The sequence below is a fragment of the Schistocerca piceifrons genome, chromosome 2, assembly GCF_021461385.2.
Source record: "Schistocerca piceifrons isolate TAMUIC-IGC-003096 chromosome 2, iqSchPice1.1, whole genome shotgun sequence".
Taxonomy (NCBI): Eukaryota; Metazoa; Arthropoda; class Insecta; order Orthoptera; family Acrididae; genus Schistocerca; species Schistocerca piceifrons.
The window spans coordinates 867,916,538-867,936,589 of record NC_060139.1 but is presented as its reverse complement, the minus strand read 5'-3'; the positions used below and the strand labels follow the sequence as shown (position 1 = coordinate 867,936,589).

Sequence of the window (20,052 nt, the reverse complement as noted above, 5' to 3'; positions counted from 1 at the left end):
ATGGTATACTGTCAATCTTCAACACAATGTCTGTTGTGAAGGTGTCGAAACCTGGCCACTATGAAAGTCTGTAAACTTTATTCAGCTGGCAAACACACAAAATGGGATCAGTGCATGAATGTTTGAACTTAAGTATACCCATCGCTGGAACTTCAAGACGGGATGTTTGCACCTCATTAGTGGCAGCATAATCGTTCATGGCAGCACCCTGTGCTGCATTGGCGGATGTAAGAAACACGGTTGTGTAACTGGCAGCTTGCATATTTTGAAAGTGCAACTGCCTTGATTGCAGCTGATGCCGCTGTATCACCCAAATTGAAAAGAAAAAAAGTAGACTGTGATGAGCTAAATGTTGATGACCAAATCCATGAAAGTCTGTTGAAAAAGTGACTTGTAGAAATCATTCTTAATTTGATATTAGGTTTAAAGTAGTAATGGCTATTGCATCAGCATACCTAAAGCCTACAGGAACATTTATCGAAATGTTTTGTTCTACTGTATCTAAATATCAATATAGAATAGAATTTGATCGTTCTCTGTGTAAATGACATTGTTGAATAATGCCCCCTGTTTCTCCATTTTTTCATGTTTGGCCTACATAAACTTTATTACCATTTTCATTTCTATAGGATGAGGAGTATTTTGCAGACTGTGCAGAGCCATGGTGATTATGAGAGACTTGCACAAGGTGTATTTGAAAATTACCTTAATATGAATTTAAAAGAAGGATATGCTCAATTGAAACAGGTAAGTAATTATCTTTCATGGAAAAAAATTCAAAGTGTCAATTTTTTCAATGTTATAAAAATTGTCTACAATTAACATTAAGGTTGACTAGCAACAGGTAGCATACTGCTGGTAACATGCTCTGCATCTCATCAGCATTGACTTCAGTTTTTATTTCACTGTCTGCATTAATTACACCCACACTGCAGTTGTTTGTCAAAACTGGCTCTTCAGCAGGTACTTTCCTCATGCATACTGTTGTCAAGTGTGTGTGGTCTTCAATCTTCGGCTGTACATTCATTAGTGGCATCTCCTTCCTATGTTTATTTTACCAGACATACCACGTCCCTCTCCTTATAGCCCTAGTTAAAGCTTATTTCTTTTAATGTGTTACTAGCTCATAGTTGAATTGAGTTGTTTCCATATTGTAGTCTTAGCGTCCTGTATTTTTTGTGTTAACTGTAATGCTTTCTTGATCTTTTAAGGAAGAGATCTTTAATATTGAATCCCTCTTTATTTTATTTTTTTATTTTGTTAATACTCTTGTGACACTAGTTTTGCATTTAAGTAGTACAACTCCTTTTACTGATACATCTTAAAGTGCTATAAATTGGAAATAGCTTTCATTTACATGAGCTCTTTCTTTGTTAAGCAGACATTATATATTAATTACCAGTTATTCCAATGTATCTGAAAGATTTTCTTTTGCTCTTAGAACTTAAATTATGGCTGAGTAACAGCTTTATTTTTTCAGATTACTGATAGCTTGGAGTGGTTCTGCGCATTAGATGTTTTCAGTCACCACATCCATGCCACACAGAATTATGTTTTGATGAGCTATCTTCCATATGCATTTGCATTTTGGCATTTCACATTTGCATTGTCTTCATGGCCAAAGATTACATATCCCAATGCAGGGTATGAGGTAAGAAAAAATCTTTATACATTATAGACGTTAATGTAATTGCATAGTTTTTAATAAGAGTAATTTAGCATCTTCAGAGTTTGACGACAGAAGTTTATAATTTGGTAAGTGTGTAAACCTGTTTCACATACAATTATGGTATGGGAAGTTCTGGCAGATTGTAATTAATTGAGAAGTAAAGGTAATAACTCATGGAACAGTAGAGGCAGTGAGTTGCCACCAACAGCCACTTAAACAGAACTGAAAATGTTGCTAGCTTTCAAATGAATCCTTTTTCAAGCTAGAGTGTAAAAACAACACACACACACACACACACACACACACACACACACACACACACACACACACACACACACACACCTGCTGTACAACTACGTTGTGCCAGATGAATACACACTGCCAAGTTTGCAGTTCTGCAGTTTGTGTCGTGGGTGGGATGAGTGGGCAAGGGAAGAAAGGAGGCAGGAACTGGAGGGGGAGGGTGGCTTTGATGGAGGCAGCAGGTATATGGGATAGAAATGAAATACATGACCAGCGGCACTAGTGAGTATGTTTCACGTATTTCATATATAATTGTAATCCAATTATGCTTTGCAAGAAACGGATCCCTGTAAGCTATAAAAATATCGAGTAACAGTGTTGGAGACAGACAGAGCTTCTAAATCATGTTGTTGCACTACTTTTTTCTGTTCTGAAATAAAAGTATCAAGTAATTTGCACTGTAGTGATTGCATTCTTGTGAATTAGTGCTGTGAGATCACCCACTATGTGAGTCATCTGGACACCTCTCTAACAGCAATGACACTAGCTGTATTTGTGTGATGTATGTCCAAATAATGTTGTGATATAGTCAACAACAAAATATGGAGCACAATATTTAGGTGTTATTGTAGGTGGGGGAGATATCAAATGACTGGCCATACGCTACCATGAATTTTAAAATAGAATAAAGGTTTGATTAATTTGGAAATCTCTCTTGTACATGTATACTATGCCCTTGAAATCGTTCCTGTAATGGACAAGAATGGCAGTAAGCTGCATTATAATGTTGAGACATGTTCCATTTTTTGAAACGTGCAAGATTATTAACTGCTCTGTCTTTGCAAGAAGAATGCTATCATTATCGATACTATCCTTGGCAATGTAAGTCAGAGCCATACTGATGTGATCCTGTATCAGTATCAGAACTGCCAAAGCTGTGCATCCCGCCCCCCTCCCTCTACTCCCCCCTCCTGTAAAACTATCTTCCCGGAATTTTTTTCTACTCAGATTTAGAAAATTTTATAACTTTATAAGAACTTTTCAAAAAAATGAAGCATTATTGAAAAATATGACTTAAATTATCTATATTTGTGAAAAATATTGCACACAAATTTAATGTATGATTGCGGTAAATAGATTACAAATTGGTTACAAACTTCTGAAAAGAATTGAAAGTCAAACAAAATAAGTATTGTTTTCTGCATGGCAGCTACTGCACATTGGTTTTAGTACAATCTGTAGTAAAGAATAGCTTTCATTTTCCTGCCGTAAATTATTAATAGTGCAAAACATAAACACCGCAAATTAGGTCTTAGGTATGTTCAGATTGGCTGACTGCTGTCTACAAGGCAGTACGAGAAGTGATCTATGGTCAAGGGACATATGATCAGCATGTTGCTAATATTTTCAGCTGTTTTTGCTAGTGGGTGAATCCAGATAATGCTACTGCTTCTTTATTCAAGCAGCTTCTCATTTGACCACAAGAGGCTCAATGAAACCCAATCCAGACCTCCATGCCTAAGAAAACTAAGAGTCCTTACACACCGAAGTCTGTGATGCTAACCATTCGGCTACGGAGGCTGTCTATTAACAGCACATAAATTGTTAATTACAATTAAAAGAAAAGGGGGTGCAATTAAGAGTGGAGCAAATATTTATTTCTTGAAACAGTGTTTTATTATAATTTTGCATTCCATTTCCTTGCTTGACTGAAGCAAACTCCTGGATTATGCTGTTGAAATCACGTTTAACAGCTGTGTCATATTCAACTTCTGAAATTTTCCTGGAATATTTCTTCTTCTAATAATTTTAGGTGTGCAGCCAGATCCCATCAACATTCTGCTATGATATTTTCTCTCAATGACGACCGGCCATCTTCAGGTGGGTAGGCAGCTACTGAAGAGTCCAGATGCATTCATGGTATTTATGCCAAATCTTGCGCATGCGAAACATGCTGGCATCTTTCGGAACATGCATCAGGTGATGACGTGTGGGGCAGGTGACGTGTGTGTGCTGCCGTCAGTGGTGGAAGTGAGAAATGGTTTAATCATTGAGTGTCGAAAGACCCCATCGATTCTGTTGTGACTGGATGATTTTAATTATAACAATATTGTGAAGACACAACACAACACAAAGCTGCCAGAGATTGTGTGTGTGTGTGTGTGTGTGTGTGTGTGTGTGTGTGTGTGTGTGTGTGTCTGTTGGTTGTATATTTTCTGTGAAAGCCTCTTTGTCTATAAGCTCACTTTCTGACAGTCTTTCTGTGTACCTCCATTATATGGTGAGTAGCAACTATCCTCTGCCGGCTGGAGTGGCCGTGCGGTTCTAGGCGCTACAGTCTGGAACCGAGCGACCGCTACGGTCGCAGGTTCGAATCCTGCCTCAGGCATGGATGTGTGTGATGTCCTTAGGTTAGTTAGGTTTAATTAGTTCTAAGTTCTAGGCGACTGATGACCTCAGAAGTTAAGTCGCATAGTGATCAGAACCAACCAACTATCCTCTTCATAATATTGTTACATTCCATACTGGATTTTCCATTGTTTAATTTTAATTATAGGATTCCAGTTTTTATTGAGTTGAAAGCCATTGTCAAGATTTATAAGATTATCGGCAAGAAGTATTTCCTCCGATTCTTTGATTACTGAATTCCAAAAACTAGAAACTGGAGCTAAATTTTTTGTTCTATTTTATTCCATTGAGTGTTCCACGGAAATAGAGTCTTGTTCTACTGCTGATTGTAATGGTTGCCAAAGATGAGTGTATCTTTCGTGTTCTGTACATCGCTCCTGGACAGTGCATGTAATCTGACGTATATATGCCGCACCACACACACAGGGAATTTTGTAAGTGCCCGCCTTTTCAGTTGTAAGTCATCTTTAACAGAGTCAACCAGGGCCAAGCTCTTCACTGGTGGATGGAAAGTAACCTTGATTTTATTTTTCCTAAGCAAGCTGTGTGCAGCATTCTCAGCATATGGAAGGAACACAGTTGATATATAGTCATCATCAATATCCTCGGTGCATTGCTTATTGTTATAGCTGTGCATGGCCTTCCTTATTTGGCATGAAGTGTAGCCATTTTCTTTAAAAACCTTCTCCAAATGTTCTAATTCTGCATGGGGGTTTTCACTATCCGATATTACTTGCACCTGATGTATTAAGGTACTGGTGGTTTGTGAGGGGTTATGGCAGCTAAATGCCTGGAGATATAGGTCTGTGTGTGGGTTTTCTGTACACAGATTGTCCCAATGATTCATCATTCTTATAGTGTACTAGCATGTCTAGAAATGGTGAAGTCCTGTCTTTCTCAATCTCCTTCATAAACTTGATATTCTCATGTAAACAGTTCAAGTGAAAAAGGAATTTCTCCAGTTTTCGTCTGCCACAAACGCGTACAACAAAAGTATCATCTACATAATGCCAGAAAACCGTGGGCTTTAAAAGAGCAGATTCGAGTGCTTTCTCCTCAAAGTCTTCCGTAAGAACATCAGCCACCTCAGGGGGCAAAGGACTCGTCATGGCGACGCCTTCTGTTTGTTCAAAGGATTCATTATTAAATAAGAAGTAGTTCAAACAAGGCCATCAGGTCAGCTCTGAATAAATTACCAATAAGACGTAACAAGTCAATTAAAGGCACTTTGGTAAAAAGTGAGACCACATCAAAGCTAACTAGTAAATCTGAACAGCTAAGCTCAACTGTACTCAAGCGACTGATAAAGAGATTGAGAAAGATGAACTTCACCCTTTCTCAGCATGCTAGTATGCCGCAAGAATGATGGGTCATTGGGTCATTCTGTGTATAGAAAACGGATGCACACAGATATATATCTCCAGGTGTCCAGCTGTCTTCACCATGCACAAACTGCCAGTGTTCTTAGTACCTTAATGCATCAGGCACACATAATATCGAACAATGGAAACCTCCATGCAGAATTAGAACACTTGGAGAAGGTTTTTAAAGAGAATGGCTGCATTTCATGCCAAATAAGGAAAGCCCTGCACAGTTATAATAGCAAGAAGCAATGCACTGAGGGTATTGATGCTGACAATAAATCAACTGCATTCCTTCCATATGCCAGGAGTGTGTCGTCTAAGACAGGCAGATTGCTTAGGAAAAATAAAATCAAGGTTATTTTCCATTCACCAGTGAAGAGCTTAGCCCTGCTTGGATCCATTAAAGGCAACTTACAACTGAAAAAAAGAGGGTATTTACAAAATATCCTGTGAGTGTGTTGCTGCATATAGACGCCAGATGACATGAACTGTCCAGGAGCATTGTACAGAACACAAAACATGCACCCATCCTCAGCAGCTGTTAAAATCAACAGTAGCAGAACACTGTATCTCCATGGAACACTCAATGGAATGCAATAGAACAAAAATTTTAGCTCCGGTTTCCAGTTTTTGGAATTTAGTAGTCAACTGATGGAAATATGCCTTGGTAATAATTTTATAAATTGTGACAGGGACTATCAACTGGATAAAAATTGTAACCCTATAATTAAAATTATCCAGTCACAATGGAATCGACAGATTCATGTGATACTCAATGATTAGATCATCTCTCACTTCCACCACCGAGGGCAGCACACACAACTCAGCTGGCCTGTGCGTGTCATCATCTGATGCATGCACCAAAAGACGCCAGCTTATTTTGCATGTGTGTGATTTGGCATAAAAATCGTGAATGCACCTGGGCTCTTGAGCAGTTGCCTACTTAACTGAAGATGGCCAAATGTCTCTGGGCTGAAACGTGCAGAATGTTGACGGGGTTCGGTTGCACATATGAAAATTATTAGAAGCTGTGTCATATTCTATCAACAAGATAGCTTAATTGGTCAGTCTGCTTTTTGCCAATAATCAATGTTACAAAGTTTTTTGTCATCTTTAATTTCGTAGAACTGCGTTCACAAAATATTGCATCTGTTTGAACCAATTGTGCTGTTGCTGTGTAAACCACATTAACGATAGACATCTCTTTGGTAGTAGTCATTTCGTGATGTCACTGCTTGGACAAAATAACACTGTAGAAATGGTAACAGTGTGCGTTAACAGTTTTGTAGTGAAATATTATCAAGTCTGAAATGGTGTGTGCTAGTCTAAAATTATGAACTGCTGCTTCTTGATTAAACATTCAGATAAACCAAAAATTTTCTTCTTTATGTGGACTCCTGTACCATTTCAACAGTTCCTGTGTTGGAGTCTGAAAGCTTTTATCTGTTTTCAACATCTCCTAAATAACAGAAAGCACTTTTTGTGAAATACATTTATATTCCTCCTTCAGCTACAGTATGGCAACACTTCATAAGATGTTTGTGTTCATACATGCACTATGATATTACGTACTTTGTATATAACGTTAATGACAGATCTTGTAGATCTGACGCCTAACAATTCATGGTGTGTCCTCCATGATGTCGGCACTTTTGCCAAGGTATCCCCTTTATTCGATGGCACATACCATTCTCTGAGTTGGACTTCAAAAGCACAGAATTACTGCCAACCCAGCAGGTACTGCAACATGTAGCAGAACTGCCAGGAAGTTCCATATCAGCGCACACTCCGCTGCAGAGTGCAAATCTCACACTGTGTGCCCGACCAAAGTTTCATATCAGCGCACACTCCGCTGCAGAGTGAAAATGTCATTCTGGGAACTTCCCGCAGGCTGTGGCTAAGCCATGTCTCCGCAGTATCCTTTCTTTCAGGAGTGTTAGTTCTGCAAGGTTCGCAGGAGAGCTTCTGTAAAGTTTGGAAGGTAGGAGACGAGATATTGGCAGAAGTAAAGCTCTGAGGGCCGGGCGTGAGTCGTGCTTCGGTAGCTCAGATGGTAGAGCACTTGCCCGCGAAAGGTAAAGGTCTCAAGTTCGAGTCTCGGTCGGGCACACAGTTTTAATCTGCCAGGAAGCTTCACTTATGAGTATGTCTGAAAGAACAGATGCTGTTGACTATCAACAGGTCTATGAAATATTTTTGAAATTAATTTGCTGACTGTGAATTCCTTGACTTCGGCTGTATTAGGTATAGGTCTGTTATCCAGTGTCAGCATGTGAAAGAATGACATGACATGTGGAAGTCTTTTCCAGGGAGTGTGTATGGGTTGCCAAAGCGGTTAACGCAACCATTTGCGATAAGTGGGAAATCTGGGTTTGAGTCCCGGTGTGGTGCAGATTTTCATGTGTCATTACTGGGTAGCAGATCAGTATCTAATACAGTTGATGTCAAGGAATTTGGTGTCATCAAATGGATTTTTAAAAATATCTCTTCCTGTTCGTTCTTAAATCATCTTACTAACTTGACATTTTTTCCTCATCAGTTTAGCACCCCCAGTGTGCCTGTGCTGTTGGCGGGGAGCTATCTTACCACACCAGTGGTACAGCCCAGATGTTAGCTATCATGTTGGACACTGTATGGAATGGTGTAAAAACAGCACATATTTTCCTGTTGTCAACCATGCAATAGGCGTTAATGTTACCACATCAGCTTACTGTGAGAAATGAGTAGTTCAGTACTTCTTTCCTGGCAACACAAGTGTAAATGAGTGATATGTGATAATCTGAGATGTGTTATTAGGTCAGTCACTTTGGTATCAGCTGTTGCACAGTGCTGTTTCTGTTGGCAGTACCAGTTCTAATATAGAATTTGTCTCAACTGTCACTCCATGTTCTGTACAATTTCCAGCTCATCATCTTGGTACACTTCAGTCATTCCAAATAATAAACACTCAGCAAAAACAGTGTTACATGAGAAGGAATGTAGCTCTTTGGGCCTTGTTGATCTGCTTTCATGTTCTTATAAATCCTACCTTTTCTTGCCGTGTTCAAATCCTCAGTACTTACTGACTTACATACTGAGGGATTGCATGATTATTGATTGTGAACATATATAGCTAGCTGGTAGGAGATACAGATGTGATAATAAAGAGTCACTTGCTGGACTGCAAGATAGGTAAGTGAACCAAACCTGGACCTGACGTGTGTGTGATATTTGGGTGCACCATCATGGCTAATACATGGATAAATCCATATTGTACATTGAAAATCTATAGACTTGTTATTATTATTTTATTAATATTATACTGGGATACAAGAAACGGTATTGGGATTACAAAGATAAAATAAACCAGTTTCATCAACAGTGCAGACATTTTTTGCATCTCATTCAAGTACTGCAGCCAACGTAGACTGTAACCAGTCTGGACTCATAGTCAATAAAACTTCTCTAATTTCACTGCACAATTTTTTTAAACACATATTACTTTTCTTAAAATATTTCAGCCAGCATGGATTTGAGAAAATTCAATATCTATTAAGATCATCAGCTCGTGCCAGTAATAAAGGTCCTTATATGGGAGCTTTCTGAGACCTGCTTTGTTTAAGACAAACAAGCAACATATTGTCCACATCTTTTTGTTTAGTGAGTTATCTTTTTCTCCCTGACTCAAACATATTGCACTCCAAAATCATCGTAATATGAACTTGGTTTTGACTGTGTCAGCAGTGCCCAACTCCTTAGAGATTTCAATTTTCAATTTCACTTTGTCATCAGCTGCCTTAAGCAGCTGCACCTTCATTTCAAGGGCTTAGTATCGTCACCAGTGCACCTTATAATGAAAGCAGATGAGCTTGCATAGATAGAACAATGGAATAGTTTAGAAACTACCCATAGAGTACACATATGTGACGTCATATGAGCAGATCCACTGATGGAAGTGTTTATTTGCAAGCAGCAATAAATGGAGCCGTCGCATGCTCCTCCAGAAGTAAACTGCTGTGGGCCTAGCCTTGTGATTTGTGCCTGGAGTTGTTGTGTAGTCAGTCATTAGTTGCCCGTGCCAGCCATGCACTGAGCATATGGCACGAGCTTATCTACATGTGTTCTGGTGCTTCACTTCCCGTAGTTCAATTCGCATGACGAGCTTGTCCCACTCACGGGACTGCGTTCCCTGACCGTTACCAAGTCGCCATTGGTCTGTGAAGTAACCACACTGACCATGTTGAGTAGTGGCATTGTTATGCCTTCTGCAGAAACTAAAAAGGGAATCAGCAATTTGTCCCAATTTCTCTGCTATTGCATGAGAAAAATTTACATACCTATACTTTTTTTTAAAAAAAAAAAAAAAAAAAAAAAAAACATTAACCAGCTTTGATGCAAATTTCACTGATTTCAACACAAAAGTCACCAGATTTGACACCCTCCATCACTGAATTCGAAAACTGACAGAAATGCTTCAACAGTGGCACTATCTAAGGACAAGGAGTAAAGTAGCAACAGAAGAATGTGTCTTTAACTGTCTTTGGTCTTGCAAAAAAAAGTGAGACAGTGAATCTGAGAGACATACCGAAAGCAGGAATAAGGTATATTTTTTTCATCCAAGAAGAAATTTTTTTTGCATTATGTAATTTTAGTTCAGATTAAAAGAAAATTTACATGATGATACAAAGTATCATTTCATGTTAAACGAATTTTCACATTCAATGTTTTTCCCAATATTAACTTCATGAATACTTCCAGCATAGTTAAGAGATGTAGATACTTAACAGTCAGAAATTATTAAACAGAATTTGTGGCCAGCAATTAACTTCAAGAGGCAATATTTTTAATCCTACAGATGAAGGGTAGAAATTTCTCCTCTTTTAGGTGAGTAATGAACAGTAATCCTGTCTCATTACTTTGTGCTGTTCCCAAGATAATATTTCTTTTTATGCAGTTAACAGAACTGATATTCTGTAAGACAGTGAGGTACATAGCCTTGGCCCTCCACAATCACTCGACTGCCACTCACTCCTTACGGATATTAGTCAGAGCTGATTCCAAGGCAGGCACTGATCAGATCATCAGGATGGTAGAGGACTAGTGTATTGAGGATACTCTGTGCAAATCTGCTACTGGAGAACATTGACGTGGCGTCAGTCATCCTTTGGAATACAACAGTAGAGATATTCTTGTGTGCACTTCCAGCTATTGCGATTTTGTTACTAAGGAAAAACTTGAGATTAAATTAGCAAGTGCCATTACAAAAAAAGATGGATACTTCTTTGCAAATACTGCTTGGAATCCTGCTGTCTCCCAGGTCAAACAACATTATATATGAGAGAGAGTGAGAGAGAGAGAGAGAGAGAGAGAGAGAGAGAGAGAGACAGAGAGAGAGTGTGTGTGTGTGTGTGTGTGTGTGTGTGTGTGTGTGTGTGTGTGTGTGTGTGTGTGTGTGTGTGTGCGCGCGCGCGCGTGTGCACAGGTGCGCATGTGCGCTTGTGTGTGTGCGTGCTTGTCACGTCTGTTTTCCGCATTTGCCTTATTATGGCTCTTAGCATAGCCCCACATACTGGGATTTTAAATTCCCTTGTACAGCAATCTCTCCTTGCATTTGTACTTTGAAAATGATGGGATGTGCACCTGTCAAAATATCAGTGGTTGTCGAAGACATCACCCAGCTACATTCCCGTCAGTTGTGAAATGTTCACCAAACCATTCTGGAAAAATGTGGGAGTGATGGTGTGTTGCATGTTTTGCTGATTCACATTTGCAGAATAGTGCAAGGGAGGGCCATTAATAACAATACTATGCAGAGCAGCGAGATTTGCCTGTTACTTCAGGAAGCGAGGGCTTTGAGAGAGTGTTGCTCACACTAGGAGACAAGCAGTGCAGCCCCATACAGATTATGATTGAATGCAGCATGTGGTGCACAGTTGGCCCAAGCTCAATTTGTCAAAAATAATGTTATCATAAAGGAAAGGCAGCAGTTGCAGTTTAATTTGTAATGAAAAAGTAAATCTTTTTATAACCGATTTGGGGTACCAAAACATAAAGAAAATTGTCAGAAATACTGGCCAAGCATGGCCAGCATTTAGTGAAGCTGATAATTGTGAATTTAATTACAACTAGATTATAAAATAAAGGAATAATTGCAAATAAAAAAGTGACTCAAAATAAATGCAATGGCAAACAAAATGGTAAAGCTGACCAATGAACACTGTATCCATTAAACTGCTACCAGACATTGGAAAACCAAAGTGTAATGAAAACCAATGAAATCATTGCAAAATTGTTTTCTATTATTTCATTGGTTGTATGTTTTTCTTTGTGAATGTCAGTGTTGGGTATCAGTTGCTGGTACATTTTCTCCATTGCTATTTAAATGCAGTCTTTGATGAATTCACCTTCAGAAAATTGTTTGAAATTGACAGACACCGTGTGAGGAACAGTGCAGCCGATTCTCAGAGCATGGTCTCTTCATGGACAACTTGCATCCTGCATTAAAGGGGCGTTGTTTTTTTTTGTTTTTAATCAAAATATGGTGTATAAGTTGCAAACTGTGACAAAATTAAAATCAAAATTGCTGTTGAAGTGAAAATAGGTTTATCATTATACTGTTGTTTTGGATAGTATGACCGGAAGCATATAGAACATATGGTTGGATGTCAATGTAACTTTGTGCTCATGCACACTGTCAGCAGGTATGAAATTAATTAGAGTTGCAATTCTCTGTGACAAGTTGAACAGCCACTAGAGTGCATTGGTGTTTAGTGTTCTTACCAGGCTGGTATGGTGTAAAAAGAGGCATGAACAATGTCGGATTTTGATGATCACTTTGACGAACATGGAGGTTCTGTACATTCAAGTGAGACAGTTTTAAATGATGGCTAACTGAAAACCTCAGCTGCCGACAGGTGGTGTTGATATACCTCGATGTGGACAGTTGAAAATGTGTGCCCCGACCGGGACTCGAACCCGGGACCTCCTGCTTACATGGCAGACGCTCTATCCATCTGAGCCACCGAGGACACAGATGAATAGCGCGACTGCAGGGATGTATCCCTTGCACGCTTCCCGTGAGGCTTACATTCCCAACTGTCCACAATTCTATATATGTGTAGTACCTTATAGACACTTGCCCAACCACTCATTACTTGCGCACGCTTTGGCGATTCCCGTAAGAGTTTGGGCAACCTGTGCGCATTCGCACAGACGGAAGTCAATGGCTGGGTAGCCTTTAACTATATATACGAAGACAGTAACTTGTTCTCGAAAGAACCACCATGAGATAGAGATGCTTTGATGAGCCAACACATTATGACCATCAGCAAAATAGCATGTTTTTTCACCTTTGGAAATCATTTTAAACTGCAGTTCTGCATGGCATAGGTTCAACAAGTGCTTGGTAGGTTTCCATTGATATGTGGCACCAGATGTTTCACACACAGGTTGCACAATTCTTGCAAATTAGGAGACGGTGGTTTTTGAGTTTTGTCACCTGTCACCACCTCGGTTGTGTTCTATCATGTTCAGATCTGGTGAATCTCATGGCAGAGACATCAACATGAGTTCATTATCTTGCTCCTCAAACCAGTTTCCACCTTGTGACATGTGAATAACTTCACATGTCACAAGGTGGAAATTGGTTTGAGGAGCAAGATAATGAACTCATGTTGATGTCTCCGCCATGAAATTCACCAGAATTTTAGGTTTTGTAGTTTTTAGTCAGCATTTGCATTTTAGGATTTGTTTAGTATTCTAGAGAATGTTTTCTCTTTCTTGCAATCTGGCTACAGCCTAAGATGTTCTTGAACACAATACAATACAAAATCTGTTTGCTCCTCATCTACAGTCATTATTCCATGAAAACCTTGCATTAATTTAACACACCTTTGAACAGAGCCATTAACAGCTCTTAGCTCCTTAACTATCCTTTAGCATCTAAATGAGAAGTCATGGTCATCCATGTCAAAGAGCACTCTTGAATAAAGGTAGTGTCCATAGTCTTCAGGCAACAGAACAGGTCATTGCTCTTGCCTGACACAAAGCTGGCTAATGTTTTCTTTGAAATGAAGATGAGATTGAATTAAGAGATGTAAATCAATGAATAAAATATAATGGTCCATCCTGATATCTTTTAAATTTGTCTATTCTCTCTGTCCAGATTTGTTAGCATTTTGACCCTGGCTTGTATGTCTACTTCATCATCACAGAATGGTAACAGAGAGAAACATACAAAAAAATGCTTCAAATGATGACTAAATTTCCTTATGTGTGCTTTTAAAATAATGGAATCCATCTTCTCATTTATTTCAGATCTTTTAAGAAGCAGTAACTTTTACATCTTCACTGCATTAAAGCCACAGCTTGACATACACTTACAATGAAGAGAGAGACATTTCTTGATGCATTTTTATTTTCAAGGGATACTTCATGTTGTGATCTGATAAGAAACATTTTTAAGCAGTAAGCTGCTATTGCCTTCCATATTGCTTGATGCATTGCTCCAGGAGAGAATAATTTCATCTCAGGGATGCGTGCTGGCCCCAGATTGAACCTACCCAGCAGATTAACAAGGAGGGCTAGTGTGTCAGCCAGTCTGGATATGATTTTTAGGCAGTCTGCTACACCTGACTTACATTGCTTGGAGTCAGCGCAGTTAGGTGGATCAATGTGGAGATGTGACAGAATGGCAGAAAGTTGCTAACATGTTGGGATGACACATCCAAGAGGTAGTAGTTGGAACGAGCCGACAACTACACTGTGAATGAAATAACTCGATTTGTTTGTCTATCGATGTGGACTGTTCATTGAGTTTACAAGGAATGGTGTACTTACATTCAACCCAGTAACACATCATAAGAATAGAGGTTGCAAAAATATCTTGTTTGACAGGGATCAGAGATGAATGTCGTGCCTTGGCAGTGACAACTATTTCCAAACCCGACAAGAACTGCTGCTGTTAATGAATTCAGGTGATCTCGGTGAGTTTTAAAGCATACAGTGTGAAGAGAACTGCATGGGCTGTACAGTTGGTGTCAGGTATTTCCCAAAAGGCTACTGCTCACAGTGGCATGTAGAAGTTCACTCCTCCTAACAAAGTAGTGGTGCTGTGTAGCTGTCATATATTTGATGAAAGACATACTTATGTAGTTACACCACCATCAGCTGCTGTCAAAAACTTTATTAAGCTGCAGCTTAATAAAGTTTATGGTAAATGTATAAATATACCTTCATTTGCTGAATTGACCAAACAACACAGCAACTGAACAGTAGCTGACAGGAAGTGTGTAGTGTGGTCTGCAGAGTAGTGATTTTCTCACTTTTCAAATCGTGCAAGGTATCCAGTGTGTCAGTGGGCACGAGCCATTTAAATCATAGTATGTGGAGGCTTTCGTTCAGGGCAGACATCATTCTGTGATTTTCAGGGGACTTTTCCTTACCATGAATTGAGGAAACTTGATCTGGTTACTGTGGACAAGAACCAGGATATTTATTTCAGCCTTCTTGGTACCCAAGTAGTGCTCTTTCTGTAGCATCTCAATGATGAGTGTGCTGTGGACACTTCTGCCTTCCAAGATGACAACAGCCGTATTCACATATGCACATATACAGTCCCGGTTTGATGGATACTTAAACACTATCGCCTCTTGACTAGTCCCCTACATCACCCAAATTGAATCCCACAGAAAATATCTGGAATAGCAGGTGAAATGTAACAATCAACATATGCATAATTTAGTAGTTTTACGAGATTTAATCAGTGAGCAGCTGCAGCTGTATATGACATACCTGAACAAACTTGTGGACTCTTTCTTGCTGAGTGGAGATCATTATGAAGGCTTCAGGTAGTGTTGCGTTCCATTAGTGTGATGGCTCCTGGGTTCATCTGTTTTTATTTCTGGTTTGTTTAACTTTTTTGAACATTCACATATATACTTTTTTTAAAAAAAAACTGATAATATGGGTGATGGCAGTGAAGAACAAGGCTAATGATTTTACCAATACGTCAAAGTGATGGAAAGACAGTGTCGAGGCCTCTGCAGTGCCAATTTCATGGCAGGCTATTGTTTGTCACTTCACTGAGGTCTACAAGAGGCAGTTCACTGGAGAAATAATTGTAGTGAATCCTGTAAGAAGAAGGTGTTTCCATGAAATTTCCTAGCGTATTAAAATTGTGTTCCACAACAGCATTCCAACTTGGAATTGTCCCTTTCACAGGCACTACTCATGACCCATCCTCACAGCTTTACTTCCATCAGTACGTCATCTCCTGCCTTCCAAACTTGACAGAAGTTCTCCTGCAATGACTTGCTGTACTAGCAGTCTCGGAAGAAAGGATATAGCAGAGAAATGGCTTAGATACAGCCTGAGGCATCATTTTCAGAATCAAAATTTCCTCTGCAGTGGAATGGTTGCTACTGTGAAACTTTCTGATTGATTTAAACTATACGCCATAATGGGAATCGAAGCTGGAATTGGCAAGAGCATTGCCTGTGAAAGGTGGATTCGTGTTTGAGTTCCAGTGCGGCACAGAATTTTGATCTGCCAGCAAGTTTCATAACAGCATACACTCGACTGCAGAATGAAAGGTTCATTCAGGTGTTTTTATGTTAATACCTAAATAAAACATTCATTCATACTGAATAATTAAATTACTTGTAACATGTCATTTCTGGGGCATGCCTGTATGCTCTTCAGGAACTATTGTGTCCACCAGAGACAGTATCCAAGGGAAAGTGGAGTTCTCCAACCTTGTGGTGACGTTTCAGTCTTCCCCTAATCCTCCTAAATGGGTTGAGTTCAGTATATACATGGCAGGCTTAAATGTATGTGATTTCCCACAATGGCCGGTATTTTCCAACAGATTTGCAGGAAAAGTTCTGAATGTCCTCCCAGGGAGTAGCACTTTGCAGCAACTCTGTTAGTGGGTGCTTGAAATGGCCAATGCAAATACCTTCATTCTGCTTCTGGTTCCGATGGGGTGAAAGGCCTAAACATTGAATATTTTCGTGGAGCGAAATAGGGAGTGAACCGGCACCCGTCGCGATGTAAGATAGGAGTTCTGAGCCCTGTCGATCTGAGCTGTGGTTTTAAAACTGCTGCATGTACGAATTCGCGAGTGGGGGATCCTCAGTCCTCAATAAAGTTGTTATTCTGCAGCGGGAAACTGAAAAGAGTAGCAAGTGTGTTTGCTGTGCTTTGGTGAGAATATCTCAGCTGCTTTCCAGTTTTTTTTAGAAAAGGTGCAACTAAATGAGAAAGCAGCGGTTAGGTGTACACAGTTCGCAGGTCTGGTATCAGAATGTAGAGACAGCAGCTCGCTGGAGGTAGTGTTTGATAACAATTGGTGGGGTCTCATAGAAGATTATAAATCCTACTTGTTACAGTGGAAACTTGTGGTGCTTTTGTGTATCCTTTTAACTTTAGACTGGAGGATAAGCTAGAAACGTTTTGTAGAAGATGTACTGACTATTTGCGGGTTCGTTTTCGAATGGAGCGGTCGGATCTGAGTGTGTTTTGAAATCATTTGGGTTGTACAGGGAATTGGCTAGTGGTATATTAGTAGTGACTATTTTAACCCTGTCTCGAGGGTCAAAGCGAGGCTGACTATTGTCGTTTACACAGCTAGTGTATGTGTCGCAGTGCATAGAAATCCGGGTTTCCCATCAAAAGTTTCCGAGGAACTCTGTAGAGCAATGCGTCGGGCAATTTGTCTGGAGCGCCGCTCTTTATTAAGAGTGCTTCGACTCTGGCCGCATCAGAGTGAGACTTCGCCACGCGACGGAAGCTTCGAGACGACAGACGAGAACAAACGTTTCATACTTTTCATTCCAATTACATTTGATTTGCTAATTTTCTAGTTTATAACAAAAGAACAGCGTGACAAAACTGTATGCGATAGAAAAAAAACCACTGTCTAGCATGAACTGAGTGCCTAAAAACTACGAATTTAGGTATTACCCAACAGAAAGTAATCCTTTTTTCCGTTGGCTTGTGTCATTTTGTGTGTCCTTGCCCAAACCAGCTAGTGTCCCGAAATTAATGACTTTACCAAGGACTGGAGACCGAAGGAGAAGCCTGCCCTGATTTCCTGAAAACAGGCCCCGACCGCTTGCTTATGCCAGCATTTTTCGCTAATGACCACATCGTCGAAGCGCTTAACTCCACCCAACCGTCACCCTTTGTTATCATCTTTCGTTGCGTTTGATGTTCGTTGTTACAAACAGGATGTAAACGCTCCAAGACAATCGGGAAATCACGGATTTTTTTTAAATTCCGGAAATTTTACATTGTTGCAGCTTCGAGGTACATTTTTGTCATTTTGACTGGTAAGAACTAATACTGTGGCAAACAATTTTACTTTAGTCCGCTTCTACAGAATAATACTTCAGCAGTAAGACTAAACGAGAGGGTAACACCAAAATAAAACTTAAGTTGCAAAGAAAATGCGCCGTGTACAACAGCAAACGATAGTGCACACACAAACGTCTGCGTGCAGCAACATGTGTCAAAGGTTTTCGGACGAAGACATGCAATACTTCGTACAACAAACTGCTTTCGATGAACGTGACGTCACAAGTGTTTACATTTCTGACAGGTCGCGGGAAAATATTGTGAAAATGGTGGTTTGAGAAGCGTTACTTTCAAGTTAAATTCCCTTTCACGCAAGATAAATTAGTTTCGGGTGAGAACGTGCGATGAATTTTTGTAAATCGCGGAACGTATGACTCTCATTCAAAACTTAAGACTTTAGGACCAGCCAATTAGAAAAATTTTGGGCCCAAAAGACCAGCCATTTATGCCGTTATTTAAAAATTTTACTGGTACGTTCGTGTTTGATATATCTTGGAGGGCAACACCACCTAAAAAAGACCAATACTATACTCTAAAGCTTAGCTTTTCTTGTAACTCTGTGTGTATTAATTTAAACCTTTAACTTTTCCTATTTGCGTGTTCGCGCTACTTAACAGTGATGTGGCTATGGCTGAGTGCATGGCGTGTCCTATGCTCTGAACATCTGCTGTCATTGGCTGACGAGATCCGGTAACGAGAGCTCTGAATGGCAGACAAAAGCGCACCAAAGTCTCGATTTCAGTGTTTCCGAAGCGATCGTGCTGTATTTGGCGGAATTCGTATTTATATTTTCGTAATACGAAAATATGCTGTGTGCATGTTTCCGCGCATCAAAGATCTTTTCAAAACACGTTGTTTTTTACTGGGTTCCGTTTCCTAAACTGCCGGGAAGTTTTATGATGGTGTATAAAACCTTTACCATTCAAGGGACTGATAGGTTGTACAGCTCCGAGGAATAGTATAGTGTCGCTTAAAACGAAAAAAGCTCTTTCACGCGGGGGTATACTGCATTTTTATCCGGGAAAAGGTGAATTTTCTCCTGAGAGAAAGTATTTTCAGCCGGACGAAATCCGGGAATTTTTTTCTTGTTTATGTATACACACTGTATAAAGCATATTCACCTGACACTTTCCCTGATAAGTGATAACCTTTGTTACACAACTACATCCAGGGAGTTTCAGATAAGGTGTTTTTCTATCTAACTTACAAAAAATAAAAGGAATATTTATGTAGATAGATAAACGTAAGAAACGTGACGCTTTCTATGGGGTTATGAACATAGTCTTTCCCCAGACACTTACAGGATGATTTTTTAAAATAGAACATTATTTTCTCTTTTATGGGGCTGGTGTATGTAAAGCATCTATGCGCAAATCAATTTAAATAAAATATCTTTCATTTTTAGTTTGGGTGCAAGACACGTTTAGTCGCAAAAGCGTATGCAACATGTTGTGCATAACTGAGTGTCTTCAGACCGATGCTTTAGTGGAGGAATGTTCATAAAAGTAAGGTGTTCAAACGAGTGCCTTTTTTCCTGAATGCACAGCTCAAAGTCATCCTAAACGACCTGCAGAAGCGATCTGAAATTCTGGGTGTTACTTATCGACAAACTTTCTCGCCGTACCGTCTGAAGTCACTTGGGACTGTGCCCGCAAGATCGCTCCACATAACACAATTAAATTTTATTTTGTGTGGAGGTCTAAAGACTCGTGTTTATGTTACCGAATCTATAACCCAAGATTACTTCAAACAGTACAGCTAGAAACCCTATCGTTCCGTGATATCAGCAACTTTACATCTCGTCCGCAGGTAGTTCAGAAGTAACATGGAGTTCTGAGTCAGGAAAATGGGCCTCTCGTTTGAACACCGCAGTTAAATGAACATTCCGCCACCAGAACGTCCATCTGAACACAGTCAGTTATGCGCAGAAGGTTGCATGCAGCCTTAAGTTTCGAACTTTTCCAGTTCATTATCTAAAATGCACAGATAATTGATTTTAATTGGTCTGTACACATTTTAAATACATCAGAT

General features: G+C 39.6%; 1 protein-coding gene and 1 non-coding gene across 3 annotated transcripts in view; one reads left to right on the top strand and one right to left on the bottom strand.

Moving 5' to 3' along the window:
* The window catches only part of LOC124776232 (chromosome transmission fidelity protein 18 homolog), a 490,396-nt gene that overhangs the window by 88,724 nt on the left and 381,620 nt on the right, over positions 1-20,052 (top strand). For both annotated transcript variants that reach the window (XM_047251092.1, XM_047251091.1), the window contains exons 14-15: positions 630-747; positions 1,481-1,651. In XM_047251092.1, coding sequence (XP_047107048.1) covers positions 630-747; positions 1,481-1,651 — 289 coding nt within the window. The remainder of the gene's footprint in view (positions 1-629; positions 748-1,480; positions 1,652-20,052) is intronic.
* Positions 12,619-12,692, bottom strand: Trnat-ugu. The gene has a single exon. It is a non-coding gene; the product is annotated as a tRNA-Thr (tRNA).